Source organism: Ceratosolen solmsi, unplaced genomic scaffold (assembly GCF_000503995.2).
Source record: "Ceratosolen solmsi marchali unplaced genomic scaffold, CerSol_1.0 scaffold10, whole genome shotgun sequence".
NCBI lineage: Eukaryota > Metazoa > Arthropoda > Insecta > Hymenoptera > Agaonidae > Ceratosolen > Ceratosolen solmsi.
Genome location: NW_011948412.1, coordinates 24,549,845 through 24,568,552, shown reverse-complemented (window position 1 = coordinate 24,568,552; position 18,708 = coordinate 24,549,845). Strand labels below are relative to the sequence as shown.

General features: G+C 23.6%; 3 protein-coding genes across 7 annotated transcripts; 2 read left to right on the top strand and 1 right to left on the bottom strand.

Annotated features, from left to right (window-relative positions):
• Positions 1-632: 632 nt before the first annotated feature.
• LOC105362980 (glycerol-3-phosphate dehydrogenase [NAD(+)], cytoplasmic-like) lies at positions 633-14,056 on the bottom strand. Of its 5 annotated transcripts, XR_912911.1 has the most exons (9): positions 13,842-14,056; positions 12,399-12,579; positions 5,981-6,121; positions 5,374-5,515; positions 5,053-5,165; positions 4,168-4,398; positions 3,354-3,553; positions 1,198-1,391; positions 633-857 (listed from the first exon to the last, which is right to left on the bottom strand). XR_912911.1 is itself a non-coding variant. In XM_011500574.1 (8 exons), the coding sequence occupies exons 1-8, from the start codon at positions 13,880-13,882 to the stop codon at positions 3,000-3,002; spliced, it is 1,062 nt and encodes a 353-aa protein (XP_011498876.1). In that variant the 5' UTR covers positions 13,883-14,056; the 3' UTR covers positions 2,887-2,999. The 5 variants fall into 5 exon arrangements, 4 of the variants coding, with proteins under 4 accessions (XP_011498876.1, XP_011498865.1, XP_011498857.1 ...); XM_011500574.1 differs by lacking the exons at positions 633-857; positions 1,198-1,391 and adding an exon at positions 2,887-3,012; XM_011500563.1 differs by lacking the exons at positions 633-857; positions 1,198-1,391 and having other exon boundaries at positions 3,159-3,553; positions 13,842-13,910; positions 13,991-14,014.
• On the top strand, positions 1,515-2,632 carry LOC105362961 (complex III assembly factor LYRM7). Its single transcript, XM_011500523.1, has 5 exons — positions 1,515-1,543; positions 1,766-1,838; positions 2,186-2,256; positions 2,323-2,404; positions 2,482-2,632. The coding sequence occupies exons 1-5, from the start codon at positions 1,520-1,522 to the stop codon at positions 2,589-2,591; spliced, it is 360 nt and encodes a 119-aa protein (XP_011498825.1). The 5' UTR covers positions 1,515-1,519; the 3' UTR covers positions 2,592-2,632.
• Tpx-4 (thioredoxin peroxidase 4) lies at positions 7,542-11,687 on the top strand. The gene is made up of 5 exons (XM_011500535.1): positions 7,542-7,627; positions 10,089-10,245; positions 10,559-10,776; positions 11,109-11,184; positions 11,489-11,687. Exons 1-5 carry the CDS (start codon positions 7,545-7,547, stop codon positions 11,615-11,617), a joined length of 663 nt encoding a protein of 220 aa, XP_011498837.1. The 5' UTR covers positions 7,542-7,544; the 3' UTR covers positions 11,618-11,687.
• Positions 14,057-18,708: the final 4,652 nt, after the last annotated feature.

Sequence of the window (18,708 nt, the reverse complement as noted above, 5' to 3'; positions counted from 1 at the left end):
TTGATGGAATAAAAGCTTCCTTTTCCATTTTCTGTTCATTTATGTTTTCAGTTATGTTTTTATTGTTATCTGTAAAAAGAAATTATTATCAAAAGTAGATTCAAAGGATATTCCTTGAAACTGATTAATTTCAGTAAATTTAAGTAAAAATGAATGATCTAATAGATACAAAATGGTAAGGTTTATAAATTTAAAATATTTAAAATAAAATATTGATAAATACTTTACCCATTTCCTCCTCTTTGTTCTCAATTTCCTTTTCAATTGTTTTATTGAAAATGCCATTATTTCCTTCTATATTATTAGATTTATTTTGAATTTCTTTGTATTTTTTCTTTTGTACATTTATTAAATTGCCCTTTTTTATTATACCTGTTTGACTAATAGATAAACAACTAATGTGTTTTGATTTATCTGGTATTTTATGTACAACAAGTTCAAGAGGATTATTATAACTCTCACAACTTGGTCTTTCTAATTGATAATTAATACATACATATTATTTTTATTTTATTTAATTTTTTAAAATTATAAGGATGAATTTATTCATATTAAATTGCAAATAGATTATGTAATAAAATTAAATTTTAATTATTACAAATAAATTAAAAAAACTATTTTCTTACCAAAGTTCGCTATAGCATTTCTATTTTGAATCTCCCTTATTTGTTCACCCTTGCATATACTGCATCCATATTCTTCTTGCAACAAACATAAACGGCACTTGGTATGTCCACATGCATCTTTTATCAGTCTTGTACTAGCTTTGTAAGTTGGTTGCCCACACAATGGACATTCGCTCATTTTTTACTCTTTTCAAAAGCTCTAAATTTTCTTAAATGAAGCAGTCATGTTATCTAAAAAATAAAATACATTTTATTTACATAATTTTCATGTAATCCATTTTATACATACGTAATTATAAAAATATATTAATTTCTTTCACTGCTATGCTTTTATGTGTTTTACTTAGTATATTATAAAAATATATAAATTAGTCTGCTATTACTTATATATTTTTAAGGTTAAAAGAAATTCTTGAAATTATGAATTTATAAAAATAATATTAATTTTCATTGGGTTTTGACATCAGTTTATTGAGTAAGAAATTATAAAGTAAAATTTTTAAATTTTATTTACAATTTCATTAACAAAAGAAAAATAAATGACATTATGAGAACAAATACGAGCTCTCACCAGTCTTATTAAACTTTGTAACATCTGGAAAGTAAAAACCTTCCGATTCCACATTCTCCTTAAAGGTTTTTTGATTTCCCAAATATCCTAATATACTTGAAACCTTTCATGGCTGCGGCGACAGTCGAAGCTATACCATTATTGCAAAATTTTGCCGATATTTTGATGAAAACAAAGGTGGCGCCTGTGACAGACTGTGGAATACGATAATATTATTTCATATTTCAGTTGAGGTTAAGTTATAATATTAGATCGTATGTCCGCAATTATTTTTTAAAATTTGCATTGGTATTTAATCGATTTTTTATTATTAAAAAAGAATATGCCTGGTAATTTACGAGCAGAAGTACGTTGATAATATTAAAAAATTTTTTAAAAATTAATAAACTTTTAAAATTGATTGTATTATGGTCGTTCTATTTTGATAAATATTTGATTATTTTAAAAAGTTATTTTTAAATTTTATGTTAAATTATAATAATGTATAATGCAAGTAATAAATACATTTAATTTAGAAGAAATTAAAACCATAATCTTCTGATTATATATTATTCTTACTACTTTTTAGGTTTTAAGAATTTATAAAAAATTGCATAGGACTCGTCAGGAAATTTTTCAGCAAGATGAGCATGCTTTAACAGGTAATTTTTATTTAAAATTTTAGCAGTTACTGAATTAATAAAAATAATTACATAATCTAAATAAAAAGTTTTGGTCTTGAAATATATTCAAATACCAATTGGTAAATATTCATATAATAATATTTATTTGAATTTAAATTTACTGAAATCATTTATTATTGGAAATATAAATTGAAAGTATTTATTGAACGTCAGATATAAACTTATATAATTTTATATAATCATTTTGTATATTTATCAGTTGTATATTACAAATGTCCATTTTGTGATATGTAATAGTTAATAATCACATAATTTTATGTTTAATTTTAAATTAGATTTGTTTATAATTTATCAGTAATTTTCAGTTTTACGAAGAAAACTTTATGAAGAATTTAAAAAAAATAAAAATGTAACTGATGAATCATCTATTAAAGAGGTAGATTTAAATTTATTATGAATGAAGTAAATTTTAATTTGTAATATTATATTAAGGTATTTGTAGCTGATTAAATTTGCAAATGAAGTGGACCATGAATTTCGAACTACTGTAATTCAAATTTGTGAAAAAAGACCAGGAGTATTTGGTAAATATTTGTAAAAAATAATATATTATTAATTATCATAACTATGATTTACAGATATATTTGAATATAATTTACAGAAGCACGTATTACTGAATATACACAGATGCATGATAATATCCCTTATGGTCAAAAAGTTGATAAATCTCTTTTTAAACATGTGAAATGTCCCAGTCTACCAAAAAAATAAATGCAAAGCAATGTATCATGTAAATAAATTTATGTAAAAATGTAATTTATTTTACAAATAATTTAATTTTTATAATAGTGATGTAAATTGTAAAATGTAGAAAATTTTGAAAATCAACCATTAATGCATTGCATGAATAAAAATGCACATAATAATAGAATAAAATAGAGTAAGTTTTATTTAAAAATCACATTTTATTTACAGAATTTTTGTTTTGAATTATATAAATTTATAATAGACATTCATAATATGCTGAGATATACTTTTTTTACTTTTTATTTTCTTTACAATAACTTTTTCGTTTTGTAGATAGAAATTATAAATTTATGTTTATATTTCATTAACCACGATTGATTGTTCATAGTTTTTCCAATATAATCAAGTTACTCATCAGTCATCAATGACAGCTTATACATTTGTTCTGAAAGAAATTTTCGATTACTTACAAATATGGTTTTTCATTGTTTTCATTATAAAAATTAAAGATAGTTATAATTAAATTATAGTACTTTTGATGTTTATTCAGTTTAATATATAAATTATAAATATACATATGTATATTTAATCATAAATAAAATAATAACATTTTATTAAAAAAAAATTTATCATAAAAGTAAATCTCAGCGCAGAACAAATGGATCAAGCAATTAAGCAATGGCTTCGCAATGGAAGGGTCGATTAAGTTCGAAGTTTATGATAAGCTTAAGATTAATGCGATCGGAAATGAAAGACCCAAAATCTTGACTAGATATCATTACGCACTCATACTCCGGATGGTTACGGATCTGCTCGATCAGATCATTGGGTTTCAGTTCCTTATTACAAATGCGATGGACTGTCGCGAATAAAGGAAACTTAGCCGTGGAGTTACTGTCCTTGAGCATTCCGTAGACTTCTTCAGCTGTCAATGGTCCCTGGAGCTTTTGACCATTCAGCAATTCGTCTTCTAATTCTTTGATGGTCTGTGAACATGTTTGATGCTTTGAATTTCAGATATTAAATACAAAATAAAAAAAAATTCAATATGATGTTAATGCATTATGTACAATATAAGATATGTTAATATTACTAAATGTTATATAAAAATGTCAATTATTAGTGCTATAAGTGCATATGAATATTTAAAAAAAGAATGATTCTTATTAAAGCACTTTTGATTATTCCAATAAAATTGCAATAACTTGTAGTTGAAGGTATAGGCATTCTTTTTAAAACCGTTAGAAAACACTAATAAAATAATATCGATTTAAAATATAAAGGATATTAAAATAATTCTACTGTATATTTGTTTAATTATGGATCGCTAACAAATAATTAAATTAACATTACAATGTCATTCAAATTTTACAAAATAATAGAGAATAAGTAATAGAATAATTGAGATAAGAATTATTTAAATACAATATAATAAAGAAATTAGTAAAATAGTTTCATTATAAAAATTACTACTCACGTAAAGCATTTTTTAAAATATAATTTCGATAAACACTATCAATATTTATATTGTTAATTGAATACAAGTAATAATTGAAAACCTTATGGCATAATGAATATAAAACTCAAAATTAAGCATCACTTTGCCAGTTTTGACGAATTGCTCGCAAACTCTGCGGTTCCTGCCACCGTAGCAGGTGGTGATAAGGTCAGCAATACCGCAACTCTCGAAAAAGATCGACATATTAAATTTGCCATAAAACAGTTTCACATAATTCACTATCTCCATGAGTCCGAGCCTTATAACTGCGGCTTTCGTGTTGTCGCCCAGGTCAAGGCCATCCACAAAACCTGCGGCACACGCTACGATGTTCTTTGAAAAAAAAGGAATTACATGTCTGGATTAGCAGTGTTAGGTCAACTATTTAATTATAAGAACTCATTTTATTTTATCCATTTATTACGAATAGAAGCTCTTATTGTGTATTACAGTAATAAATATTAAGCAAAAATCAGATTTTCTAAGCATATCTCACAAATTATATCCCCTCATTATTCTTTTTTCTTTTAATTATGTTTGCAATACAAACTCAAAGTATATTAATTATATTCACAATCTTTTTTATATATTGCATATGCTACGTATTTTTACGTGTTCATGGTAAAATATATGTTATTTAATATCTTAATTATATATCGAATAATATTTTAATAAATGTAATTATTGCTCTTAAGTGACACTCATTCTCTATTAATAAACTTTGAGAATTTAATAGTCTAGCATCGCAAATAATCATATTGTAACAAGAATGTAATAAGACTATCAATTATGATTCTTAAATTATACATGTTATTTATAAAAACTTATAGTGAAATATAATTTGACATCTTTTATTTTGTTTTGATCAAAATATTTTTAATTCTTTAAAAATGCAGTTTTTGCTGTTAACAATAAATTTTTTCATTAACAGAGAACTTGAATAATCACAAGTCTAGAAAGAGTATGATAAAACATAATTTATCTTACTTTAAGTGCTCCGCAAATTTCGACTGCTTCTATTTCTTCTACGACTCTAACTCTGAAATTTTCCGTTTGTATACAATCCTTCATAATTGCACCCATAATCTTATCTTTGCAGCCTATTAATAATAAAATAAGAATTTAATCTTTGTTTTTATATTTCACCTTTTATTTTTAATGACGATATTAAAACAATAAATTTTATTTCAACTAATATTATTACAAATTATTTAAAAATTCACGCATAAATGCTTACTTTTCATGAAAGCAAACCATTTTTGTTTTTTGAAAATACATTATTTAGAGTAAGATTTTCTGCAAATTTACCGATTGTGGTTTCACAGAAATAATCACTGGCAACTTCGTTTGAGAGATTCGCTCCCATTAGAACCGAGCATGGGATTTTCAATTTTTCTTCAATAAACTTGGAAATCAATTTGAGCTTTGTATCATTTTCTTGAGTGAAACCCTTAAAAGAAAATGAAACAAAAACTATATAAATTTAATTATAAGTTACACATTTTGTCTACCACATTATTTCATTTAATTTAACACTTTAATTGAGTTAATTATATTGATAACACTCGTGGACTCTGCAATGCGGCTGAAAGGAATTATATTAATATATTAATATTGTAATAAATTTCTAACATTGTATTTTATAAAAATAAATAAGTGCCATGTTTTCATAAAAATATAAAATATAAAATTTCCATATTTCAATATTAAATCAATATTCATCAATTTAATAATTTGTTAATTTTAATTACATAAGTTTAATCTATAATACATCATTCTTCTAATTTATCGAATTACTTGGCAATAAAATGAAATAAATGCAAAAAAAAAAGAACTAAAGCTAAAATTTTTCTTACGATGTCAGTTTATAAAAATCTTAAGAATTATTACTCCAGATTATAAAGAATAACGCTACCTTAATTAAAGATAGGCTAACAGCGCTGGATTTAATTTTTCCCAGCAATGCAGTGCAAAGTCCCGGAACGAATTGGTGGGGTACAACGAATATCAGAATATCAGCATTTTTGGCTGCCTCAACGACATCTGGTACTGCAATCTAAGAAATTTTGAATATATTTTAACATAAAACATAAATATATTTTTTTTTTAATTTAATACGATATATTATAATTTTGTATATATCCTATTATCTATTAAAAAAAATAAAAGAATTCCCAAATAATTAGATCTTGCTCAAATCCAACTTTCAGTTGAATTTAAAGTTTTACTAGAGGGCATTTCAAATTTCTACCTATACAAAAATCGAATAAGCTTGATAATTTCTGCAACACTTAATTCATGTTTCACGAGATCAAGAATTCTGTATTATAATAGATAATAATTAAATTATAGAGATGTTCATTATTAGAATGCAATCGCAACTACAGAAATTCGCTATACTTATACATACTCTTCTGATGTAAAATATTTATAGATTACATGTTTTATATTATTTAATATAAAAATTAATTTTTATAATAAATAATATAATTTATTGGAATATATATAAAATTGCTATAAATTTTTTCTAGAATTTGTTATAATTAAATATAAAATATATAATAATTTACCTGATTTGCATTTCAAATATTACTAATTGTAGCTAATATTATTTAGAAAAAGTATTGCATATTTATGATTTATATATTTTAAATTAACTTGAAAACAGTACTAAAGATAAAACAGGTACTTGCAAGACCTTAATAAAGGATTAATACGTGACAAGGTACAAGGTATACACGTATTTATGACCGTATAATGAATAACCTTTTTAGAAATAATTCGAGGGTATTTTAATTAAATATAATTATAAAATTATAATTTGCATTGGAAACATTAATTTATTTGAAGAAGCAAATTTTCATTTCATTGTATTTGAATTCCTTAAATTGCTCAGGGTATAAAATTAACAAATTAATTAAGTTATTATATAAATATACTTTATTGTTCCAAGTATAGGAATGAATTATAAAGCATTTCAATATTTCATAGAAACATAAACGTTCGATAAAGATTGAAAATTTTTTTAATAATTACATTATGATATTAATCTATTATTTAGGTATTAATAATATTAATAATGCGACCGATCGTATTATTCCAATTATTAAGTACATTGGCAATAGACTATTTCAACCAATCAATTGATAGTCAATATTTACATTCCACCAACATTGATAATATATTTAAGGAAACAAATCGATAGAAATGTGTATGAATTTCATTTTCAATTCAATAGGTATTCAATTCAACACATAAATGCTTGCATATGCTTAGTATACTAAAGTAACATGTTTGAGCAAATCGAAATAAGGCGATGTGTATATCCGTACAGAAGCAAACCGCATGCTTACGTGGAAGCATCCGAGTATATAATAAAAGCTGCAGTACTTTTCTTAGGTCAGTTTCAAACGAACCGTAAGGACGTACGCACTTCTTACATTTAAGTTTTTGCGTCACATCTTAAATCATTTTAAAAAATGAAGCTGAATTCGATTGTGCCGAACTTTAGTGCCGAAACCACCCAGGGTTCCATCGACTTTTATAAATGGCAAAAGGACACGTAAGTGATTTTCTACTCAACATTATTTTAAACGATTAACACATTTATATTTCCTATCTGTTATTATTCATTATTAGTTGAAAGGCAATAAGAAAAATGTAAAGAAGATAAATTAATGTAATATTTTCGTGATGGGTAATGATACTAGTAACCATTAGGTATATTTGGAGAATATTTTTTGTATTTTAAATCTTCATTTTAATCTGTTAGATTAACATCTAGAGTGGTAAGTGTTAAATTTGTCAAAAATATTACATTCTTTAACCAATTGAATTTAATTTCGAATAATTAGGAAGTTTATTATTTAAGTTCATGACAAGATAATACAAATAAACATATAAATTAAAATTTTTTTAAATTTAATATGACAACAATAAAAGCAAACTATGAATAATAATAATGAGTAAATCATTATCAGTTATTAATAGTAAAAATTCCAGATTTAGTTTTTCTCATTAAACATATTTTGTCAAAACAATGACTCAAACAATTACTTAAAAATATCATAAATATCTAAATATTTCAAATATAGTCATTACATTCAAGTGTCTCATGTAAACATCCAGCAAACAAGCTACCAGGCCAATGGAATTTATTTTAAATGTAGTAATAAAAATAACTACAGAGCCCGGTGACTCGGTGGCTTCAATCGTACGCACACCATCGTTTACCGAGACATTTTGCATCATTAAACGATGCCTCGCACGAGGAAATGTGCGATTCATTGCGTAATAATTGTAAGCGTGAAGGCCAGATGACCGATGATGAATCGACAACCTTGATTCGTTTGAATTTGGCACCTAAGTTTAAATAAGGTTATAATAGGGTCGTTTCAGTACGTGATTACTCATTTGTAGATGTATATGACCGTGAATTGCTATATAGTCTTTATAGAAATTATTTATCAAATATACTTTTATAGAAACACAGAAACGAATATTTCTTTAAGCGCTCTTTTAATGTTTAAAAAGGTAATAATACTTGATAGATATTTAACACTAAGAACCAGTAGATATTACATTATGGAATCAGAGCAGCGTAAAGTTTTTAATATGATCAAATAGAAACTCGGGTACTAGATACTATTTTTTCTTTATTATAATAATTAATTATAAGTTAAACAGTATAGGTGTATGTAGAGTAAAAAGTTTTTAAAAAACTTTATGAATATTTTGCAAATGTAATTGTGTTAAAATTATAATACTTTTTATTACTTTAATTGACATTGCACGTAAAATGTTATAATATTAAAACTAATATTTTGCTAATAATTATGTGATTTGACTAAGAACTTCACTATTAATTTATTGAAAAATGTAATCATTTTCTTAATTCTTTAAGTTTTAATAATGATCATCAAATTAATACCTAAATACCTTATTCAAGCGTGATTAATTCAATTAATTTCAATTAGGCTTAGGATAGAGTTTTTTTTTAAATAAGCGGTACGGATTACAACAAAAAACAACAAACAACCTTAAAAAGTTTAAAGAGAATAAGCATCAATTTAAAAATAATAACTTTTATTATTCTAAAAATAGCACATTTATTAAAGTTGATCGAGTTTTCCACTTAATAAAATATATCTATAGATTAAGTATGTTATAAAATTAATACAAAAATCTATTTTTAAGCAAAGCTAGAGAATTACTTATTTTTATATTAGTGCATATATAATGATACCTACAGTAAACATGTAAACCACTATATATTACTTTTACTTGATCTTAGTACTTATTACATAATTGTTTTCATTTTTATAAATTCAAATTCATTATATGAAATTGTATGTAATCGCTAATCTTATTCCAATTAGATACATTTTTTTTTCTTTAGCATTAGGTGAAAAAAAAATTATTAAAAAGTCAGCACTATTGTAGTTGACATCATAGTTTATTTAATTACGTTTTAACTTCGACCAATTATGTAATAATACCAGGACAGTAAATATGACGAATATATTATTTGTATTACTAATATATATATATATATATATATATATATTAATATGTACAATATAACTGAAAATATTTTTTTTATATACACAACATTTTCATTGAACTTGCAAAGTATTTTTTTTTGGATATCAATATATTGACGATTATCTACATCGGTAGTACTATATCGGTACATGAGCGAAAAATTTATTATCTAAACATGTGACGAATAACTGATTTGCATTACTTGAATTGAAAATTTGCATTACATTTTTTCAATATACAATCAAACTGTTTTTATAGGAGAAAATAGTTTTACTTGAAAAAGATCTTTCGAAGTAAATGAATGTAACGACCTTGACATGAAAATATCATTTCTATCATTATGAAATTTAATAGTAATTCAGACTTTTCTCGGGACGTGTATCTATAACCTAAAGTAAGACAGAGAGTAACACCTCATTATATCAAGCAATTCCAAAAGGGACGAACGTTACGAAATTTATATAATACTATAATTGCAGGTGGGTGGTGCTGTTTTCACACCCTGCGGACTTTACACCGGTCTGCACGACGGAGTTAGGTCGATTAGCCGTTCACATTCCGCACTTTGAGAAGCGCAATACCAAACTTCTTGCCCTTTCCGTCGACCAACTCACTGATCACGTCAATTGGGTTAACGTACTTTAACTCTTTATTTTACTTATGGTCTAACTTTGACCGACACATTTTTCTCTGTTTCTCCTTTTTTCGCCATTATCCAGCAAAAATTATTGCATTATAACTTTTTGACGTAAAAGGAATAGTTTTATAAGTAAGAGGAAACAGGGAATAATAAGATGTTTATCGCTTCACATATCATATAACGTAACATTCTCTTGTTAAATAACAATAATAATAATATGACTATGATTTGAATTAAAATTTTGTAAAAATTGAAAACTCATCCCTATTAGGTAACGAACTATATTAATAAAAGGCTATTTTCTAAAAGGACATTAAATCATATTGCCCGGACATCCTGGGCGACTTTCCATACCCAATTGTCGCTGATCCTGATCGTACTCTAGCCGTGCAATTGGGAATGATCGACGAGGATAGCAGGAACAAACCAGAGGAAGCTAACACCGTTCGCGCTCTTTATATCATTAGTCCTGATCACAGACTCAGACTGTCGATGCACTATCCTACGTCCACGGGGCGTAATGTGGAGTAAGTGTCATCGTCAATTGTTCAATTAGATGAATAATGTGTAATATAGAAAAATATAATGAGACGAATAAACTATTTATTAAATTATTTACCTTAGCAGGCAGTTTTTCAACAATTTTTTAAGAAAATAGTCGCTTTACTTTTTAACTTCACAATACATGAAAAATTTTATTTGACCTGGTGTATTAATTATTTAGTATTAAAGAAAACATTTTCAAAGTTTTTTTGAGAAATATGAAATTCTAAATTATTATGAATTTAGTTTTTTATCAACAATTTTTTCATTTTGTGGAAAGCTTTTTTAATATCTATGATATACTATTATTGTTTAGTGAAATTCTACGGGTCATCGATTCGTTACAGCTTGTTGACCAAAAACCGCAAATAGTCACACCTGCGAATTGGATGGTAAGTACAAATTGATTTGATTATTTAATATGTTAACCTATCGATATATATATATATATATATATATATACACGCTCATTCAGTTTGGAGATAATTATTAATTAATTTCATTGTATTACCTATTTTGTAAAAACTACTGTATTTTCCATATGATTATTATTTAATTGTAATCAAAGGCTAAATTTTCTTTTAAAAGCTTAATATAAAAATGAAATATTCAATTGAAAATGAATTTCATTTTTTTTAATGAATACCTTGAAATTTATAGAATCTTATTACCGGTCTTTTCTTGTTAATTTTTTAGCCCGGAGACAAAGTGATGATAGTTCCATCTGTAAAGGAAGAAGACATACCCAATCTTTTTCCTAAAGGTGTCGAACGAGTTTCTATGCCATCCGGAAGAAATTATGTGCGCACAACCACTGATTATTAATTGGCAATTGATGTATGCTTAAATTTTAAACTTAATGCACTTTAAATTTTCAAAAGCCATAATATTTCAGATACCGATTAAAACATAATAATATATTTTAGTATTTATAGAGCTGGAAAACGTTAATGCATTCAATATTGTAAACCGATTATTATGAACTATTATATGTAAAAAAACTATATAAGCAAATTATCTTTGAAATTAGGATTATCTAAATCAATAGAATATTTTTTACGTCTTATTTTTATATTTGGACATGTACACGCGATTTTTATATATCTAAAACATAATCATTCATTTATTTTTCATTTATTTCAGTTTTTCATTTATTTTATGTATTTTTTAGGCGATTTAATACAAATTTGTTCATTTCAATTTAATATTAATTTTTATTAATCAAATTGAATTAAAGTGATAATTAAACTTGATGATAATTATAAAATCTATAATATAAATGAGCAAATATAAAACATAAAATATAAAATAAGTGATGAATAAAAATATAAATTTATATTAATATTTTAATGAAGTGTATTTATATTTATTACATTTTTGAAACAAATAAAAATAAATAAATAATACAAAGCAATTTATATATTTGTTAAGGTTTTATCGTAATAGATATTAGCTTTAATTTAATAATTTTGATTATCTTTTATTTGTTTCATTTGTTACTCTATAATATCTTTTCATTTGTTACTCTATATTAAACTAGAATAAGTAAAAAAATCAGTTTTAGTTTATTTTATTTTATTTTATTCAAACACAATAAAATACTTACGATATTTGGAGAAAGTTTATGACCTGGTAAGTATTTAACATTTTCATGCGTTTCATTGATAATATCTGTCAACTTCTTTCCTTCAATCATCTCCTCATATACGTACATCATCACTTCCTCCTCAAACTTGTCCTCAAATTTTTTGACATTAATACCAATAATTTTTGCGATTGCTGAGCCCCTAATAAATTATACATATTATTTATGAATATTATGGTCTATATTTATTGCTTGTTAAACCAATATATATTTTATTTTACATATTATACATACAAAATGTATGTATACACATGTCTGTTGTGTGTTTAATTTGTTGTTCAAATTTGTTTTAATTGAATTTAAAATTATTTATTTATATAATTAATTAAAAAACTTGAGATACTTATTTTGTTGTTGATTTTTATTAAGACAAAAACACAACTATTGTATACTCAATTTGACTTTTTTTATATGTTGAATAATGGTTTCTAATAAAATTAGGTACTATAAAACATAATAAAATTAGGTTCTACTAAAATAATGGTTTCTAAATTTAATAAAATAAAATGTAATCAAGTTAAAAATATTCTATTCACTTCATAACCAACAATAAATTTTATTTATATATTTAATTTTTTATAATTTAATATTAAATTACATTCAAAGTTCAGGTCATTGGTTATCGATGGCTCACATTATATAATGCATTTTTATCATGCGCAGAGGTCATGCTTATATTTATTTAAAAATAATTGCATTCATTATTAAATAAAAACTGGCTAAATAATATGGATAATTTATCATAAAAAATTATTTTTGATAATAAAAATAGTTTTATAAAAAATGTGAATTTACAATTAATTTCGCTTTCATAGGTCCATTGCTTAGCCTAGAAAAGTTTATTATAGCTATGCCAACGTGATCCTATTTTATTTACCGACTTTTCCCGACTTTCTTTTTATAATTATATTCACAATCATATGTTATTGCAATAATAAAATTAATACGAGTTGAAAACAAAATAAAAAAATTTGATTACTTTAATTATTGGAATTATATATTGCATTAAAAGGATTTTTTAAATATTAGAATATTTATTTGATAAACTCATTTTTTTTTCAATTCTTGCATTACAATTAAAGAAGGATTGGTTTGAAAGCACGAACGATTCTTTATCATTTAATTACTACTAATATTATACATATGATAGATTTTATATTGATTTGATAAAATATGTTATTCGTAAATGAAAAAATATAAATTTAGAAAAATTTTTAAAGTGCCATATATAGAATAAATTTTTGTAATGAAAATTTTTCTTTCGACTATGATATATTGTTATGTATATATTTATATACCATGTTAGTGTTATGAATGTTTTTCTATTTAATTTCTATACAACGTAAAATGTGTAACAATCAACCTTAATCAAAGTGTTTCTTTCACAATTTTTAATACATTTACCAATTTCCACTACCAATGATGCAAATCCTTATTTTCGGCATTCTGCGGTTGAACTACCCGATTCTATGACTAATAAAAGATATATTACAATCTGATGTGAAGATGTAAAATAAGTATTAAAAAACTCTCCCCACATTCGGCAATATTACTTTGTATCAATTACAAACACGGCTTGACAGTCTATCAACAGTCTACTTGCGCATATTTTGAGAGTGCAAAAAATCACAGGAAAAATCAGAAAAGCAAGCGCCGACAGCTCCTCCTTACGTACGGGAATTAAATGACAATTGCCGTCGCGCGCGGGACATTTTTTTTCTGCGTGACTGACCTTAAATTACCTATACAGAACTATATAGGTTACTAGTTGGCTATGCATCAAGGATAGATGCTTTGGTGGCTTAAAATTAACTCGGAAGATTGATTAACCATGACAATCAGGTATCATACCTTGGTCCGTCGATGAGGAAGCACCGGGAAGAAATAAATCAGTGATGTTTTAAATGAAAATTGTTTTGGTGCGATTTTAGGTAAAGTCAGATTGACACTTAACGCTTAAAAGTGGACTTGAAAAAAAGATAAACTTTTGAATTCAACCTGTATAAGATGGAATTTTATATCCATTTAGCTGTATAAAATCACTAATTTTTTCACATATAAATATGTTTTTGATTTTAATATAATAAAGATTTATGATTTAAAAAAAAATTTTATTTAATTTGAGCACGGCTTCACGAAAAAAACGAAAAATTTTACATAATAATTTTAGATAACAATTTATTGATCAACAAATTTAATAATATCTCAAGTTTTCATGTAATAGACAGCACGAGATCACATTACACGAACATGAATTGTTCATCATGATAAATAATCTTAGCGTTTGATTTTAGAGAACTGTTAGTTTATTTAAATTTAAATTATTTTTATTATTACAACTCAAAATTTTTAATTAACGCCAAGGACAAAATAAATAATTTTTCTTTAATTTACTAATTAATAATCGATGTAAACTGTTTATATTAATATTTATAATGAAATGGCAATTGCATGGGAATTGCATGATAATTTCATATAAACTATAAATTTATTGAAAGAAAAGTGTACAATATAATATCTTAAAATAACCAATTATTCAAGCACTATAATCCTATGAATTATTTCATCGATCATTCCAGAAAACTGCAATAGAATAAACGTCTGCACACTTATTACAAGAAAAACAATTTCTGTGTATTTTAATTATTGTTCCACGTTATCCCATGCTTATTTTATACTATCTATTTAATTTTCTCGTTGACAAGATGACGTAAGTAATAATTAAAATTTGTCCAAATTATCGCTTCCATTACGAAATATTGATGGAATTTATAAGATTGAATTGTTACTGTGACATAGCAAAAGTACCAATAATATAATACAACAAGTATACATAATAAGTATTTATCTTCATTAGTTACTAACTTCAATTAGTCTAATTAATGAGAAAGTATGACCACTGATGATAGCACATTCATAACTTTATTTCTATTTTTTATTTATTGGAAAAGTTAACAAAAATTATTAATTTTTCATAACATTATAAATATATATACTTTATAAAGATTTACTGTATATATGTAACAATATTATATATGTAATAATAATCTATATATGTAATAATAATATAACTGTCATACAATTAGATTTATATCTGAAAATGTAAATATTAATATGCGAAAATATTATTTAATATTAATATAATATTAAAATGTTATTTTGAATATCATGAATATTGATATGTTAGAATATTATTTAATATTTATACAATATTGAATGTTACATGTATATCATATTGATATAAATGAAAAATTTGTTATAATTATATAATTAAATAACAGTTAGAGATATTTGTTGGTGATATAATATATTCAATAAATAAATATTTTCATTAAAAAACTGATTATTTTTTAATTACTTAATTATTATTATATTAAATATTAATATTTTAACTGAATTATGTATATTTGAGCCATTTTTCATTTATATTGTCATTTCAACTGAATATGATCTAAATATAATAAAATTAACAAAATAAAGATAAATAAGAAAAATTAATTTTAATATATATATATTTATATATACAAAATTATCATTTATATTTGAATTTTACTATTTTATACTACTGTCATAATGCAGTCTATTAAAAATAATCACAACATCTATGAATTATTAAAATTATTAAATTGATAATCAATATATTATCTAACATAAAAAAACTTACAATATAATATAGATTTTTTGTCAATGCGATCAAATACAAAGTAATTTAAAATATTTGTTCTTATGAAAAATAATTAAAAAGTTAAACGTATTAATCTTTATATTAGAAATAATTATAATGTAATAAAATTACAATATAATATATTTTATATATATTTGTAGAATTGAAAAAGAAATAAATAATATTTGACATATATAAATTTTTATATTGTACAGAAAAATAAATATATATATTTATTATTGGTTATCTGTTTAAAATATTCTATAAAATATCGATGGTAAATTAGTCGTTAGTTAAAAATTAACCGTCCATTAATTTTTATATTAATTTCTATTTTTGATTTTCTTTTTTATATTTTTAAGTAATATTGAAGAACATCTGATGTAAGTTATATTAATATTTTAACATTTATCAACATCGAATGAGATATTTGCTGATTAGCTTTATAATTTGATTCACATAAATTTACTTTCTTATAAAATGCAATTTAAATGATTATATGGCTTCAATATTTTATCAATGAGTTAAAAAAGTGTATTTTTATTTTTTTAATGCTTATATTTATATATACATATATATATATATATATATATATATATATAATGCCAATTTTATAGTTGTTGAGATTATGTATATAAAAAGTTAAAAAACATACTATTATTGGATCATTAGTGTAAAATAAAAAAGCCATGTTACTTGACGCGTATCAAAAATGATCAACACTCCTAATAATTGAAAATTTATTTTTAAATAGTTAAATAATTTAAAGTTGTATTTCTACAATAATATTTTTTAATTATTTAAATAATATATTTTCAAATTATTTTATGGAATAACAGTAAGAAGTGAGTGTAAAGATAACTTTATTTGAAATTATATGTGAAAAATTCATTTTATTGCTTTAGTATTTTATAATACAAAATTTATATATATATATATATATATATATATATATATAACTAAATAATAGGTTCATGGTCATTTAAAATTTTTGTAAAATACGCATAAATAAGTTTGTCAATATTAGAAAAAGTTGAAACTTCGTTTAAATAAAGTCATAAACGTGGAAATGTTCTCACTGTTTCTAAAATATGTTCAATTTTTATAAAAAAAAAGACTATAAATTAAACATAGTATGAACGATTAAATAGTTTATATGTATATATCGAATTTCTTAAAAGGCTTCACGAAGATGACCAATAATTCATTACAATTATACGTTTATGGTACGAGGATGATGCCTGGGTTGTACTTTTAATTGAATGAACTTTTACACGGATGATGATGAGGCGAAATGTAAGCAGATATGTGTGGTAATGACTATGACGGCAACGATATTAAACTTATTCCGTATTCCTCCTGTACTTTTCCCAATCATTGGAGTTCATCATAGGTGACACTTTGGTGAATTGGTTTGCTGTCTCTCGAAGTCAACGTCGACGTCATTCCTAAAATTTCGATATTTCATAACTGATTTTATTCCTTACATATGCGGTGCTAATTTCTTAAATTAATCATTACATTATAGCATATCAATTTTCATGTTACATATAAGTTGAAATGAATACAAATTTATACATTATGTTGACATTAATTTTTGATAAAGTATAATAATGTAAAATATTTATAAAACGTCTATATAAATGTATCATTTAGATTATTACAGAAAATACAGTCATAAAATCTACTGATTATAAGCGTTTATAATTAAATATTATCTAAATCTGTGTATTAATAAAGTGGGTTTCTTAATAAAAATACAAGTATAAAACAATTAAATAACCTTAGCAAATTATAATCATATATTTTTTAAAAAATTTTTAAATACATTTCTTCTTAATAACAATACGGTTTTGTGATTTTCAATCAACAAACAATAAATCCATTTTTCAAAAATGTTCAAATACATTTCTTCTTATTAACAATAAGTTTTTGTAATTTTCAAATAACAAACAATAAATCCATTAACTGCTAACATGGAATAGTTATTATTTATTATTTATCTTAATAACGTAAGACACAACAACTTATTAAAATAACTTCCGCATTTTTTTTACAATATGTCATTTCTGATTCATTCTATTTCATTAATTTACTTTTAGTACTAGTTTTTATTTGTATGAGATTATTGTTACAATACAAATTCAATAAAATATATATATATATAAATTTTTTAATATTCAGATAACACTTATAATATAGATTTTGATAAAATATTTTCAGCAATATTGCAATTAAAAAAGTTTTATGAGTTTAATTTATTAATAATTTTAATATTTTGCAATAATCTTTGGATATCAACATTTCGAATATTTTCTTTGTTTTAAAACTAGTATAATTGTTTACATATTACAATAAAGAATGAATCTATTGAATTTTTATATTTAAGTTAATATTTGCATGATAAATAAAAAATTTCGTTTTACAGTATAGCTTTTTATTTGCGCTTAATACACTAATTTTTTGTGTATTAAATTTATAGTGTTTATTCCAGTTTGAAAAATGGAACTCTGAGTAAATACTTATTATTTTATCATAATTTTTTATTTAATTTTGATTTAATTCTAAGCTAGATTAATGATCTCGATTTCAATATATAAATCATAT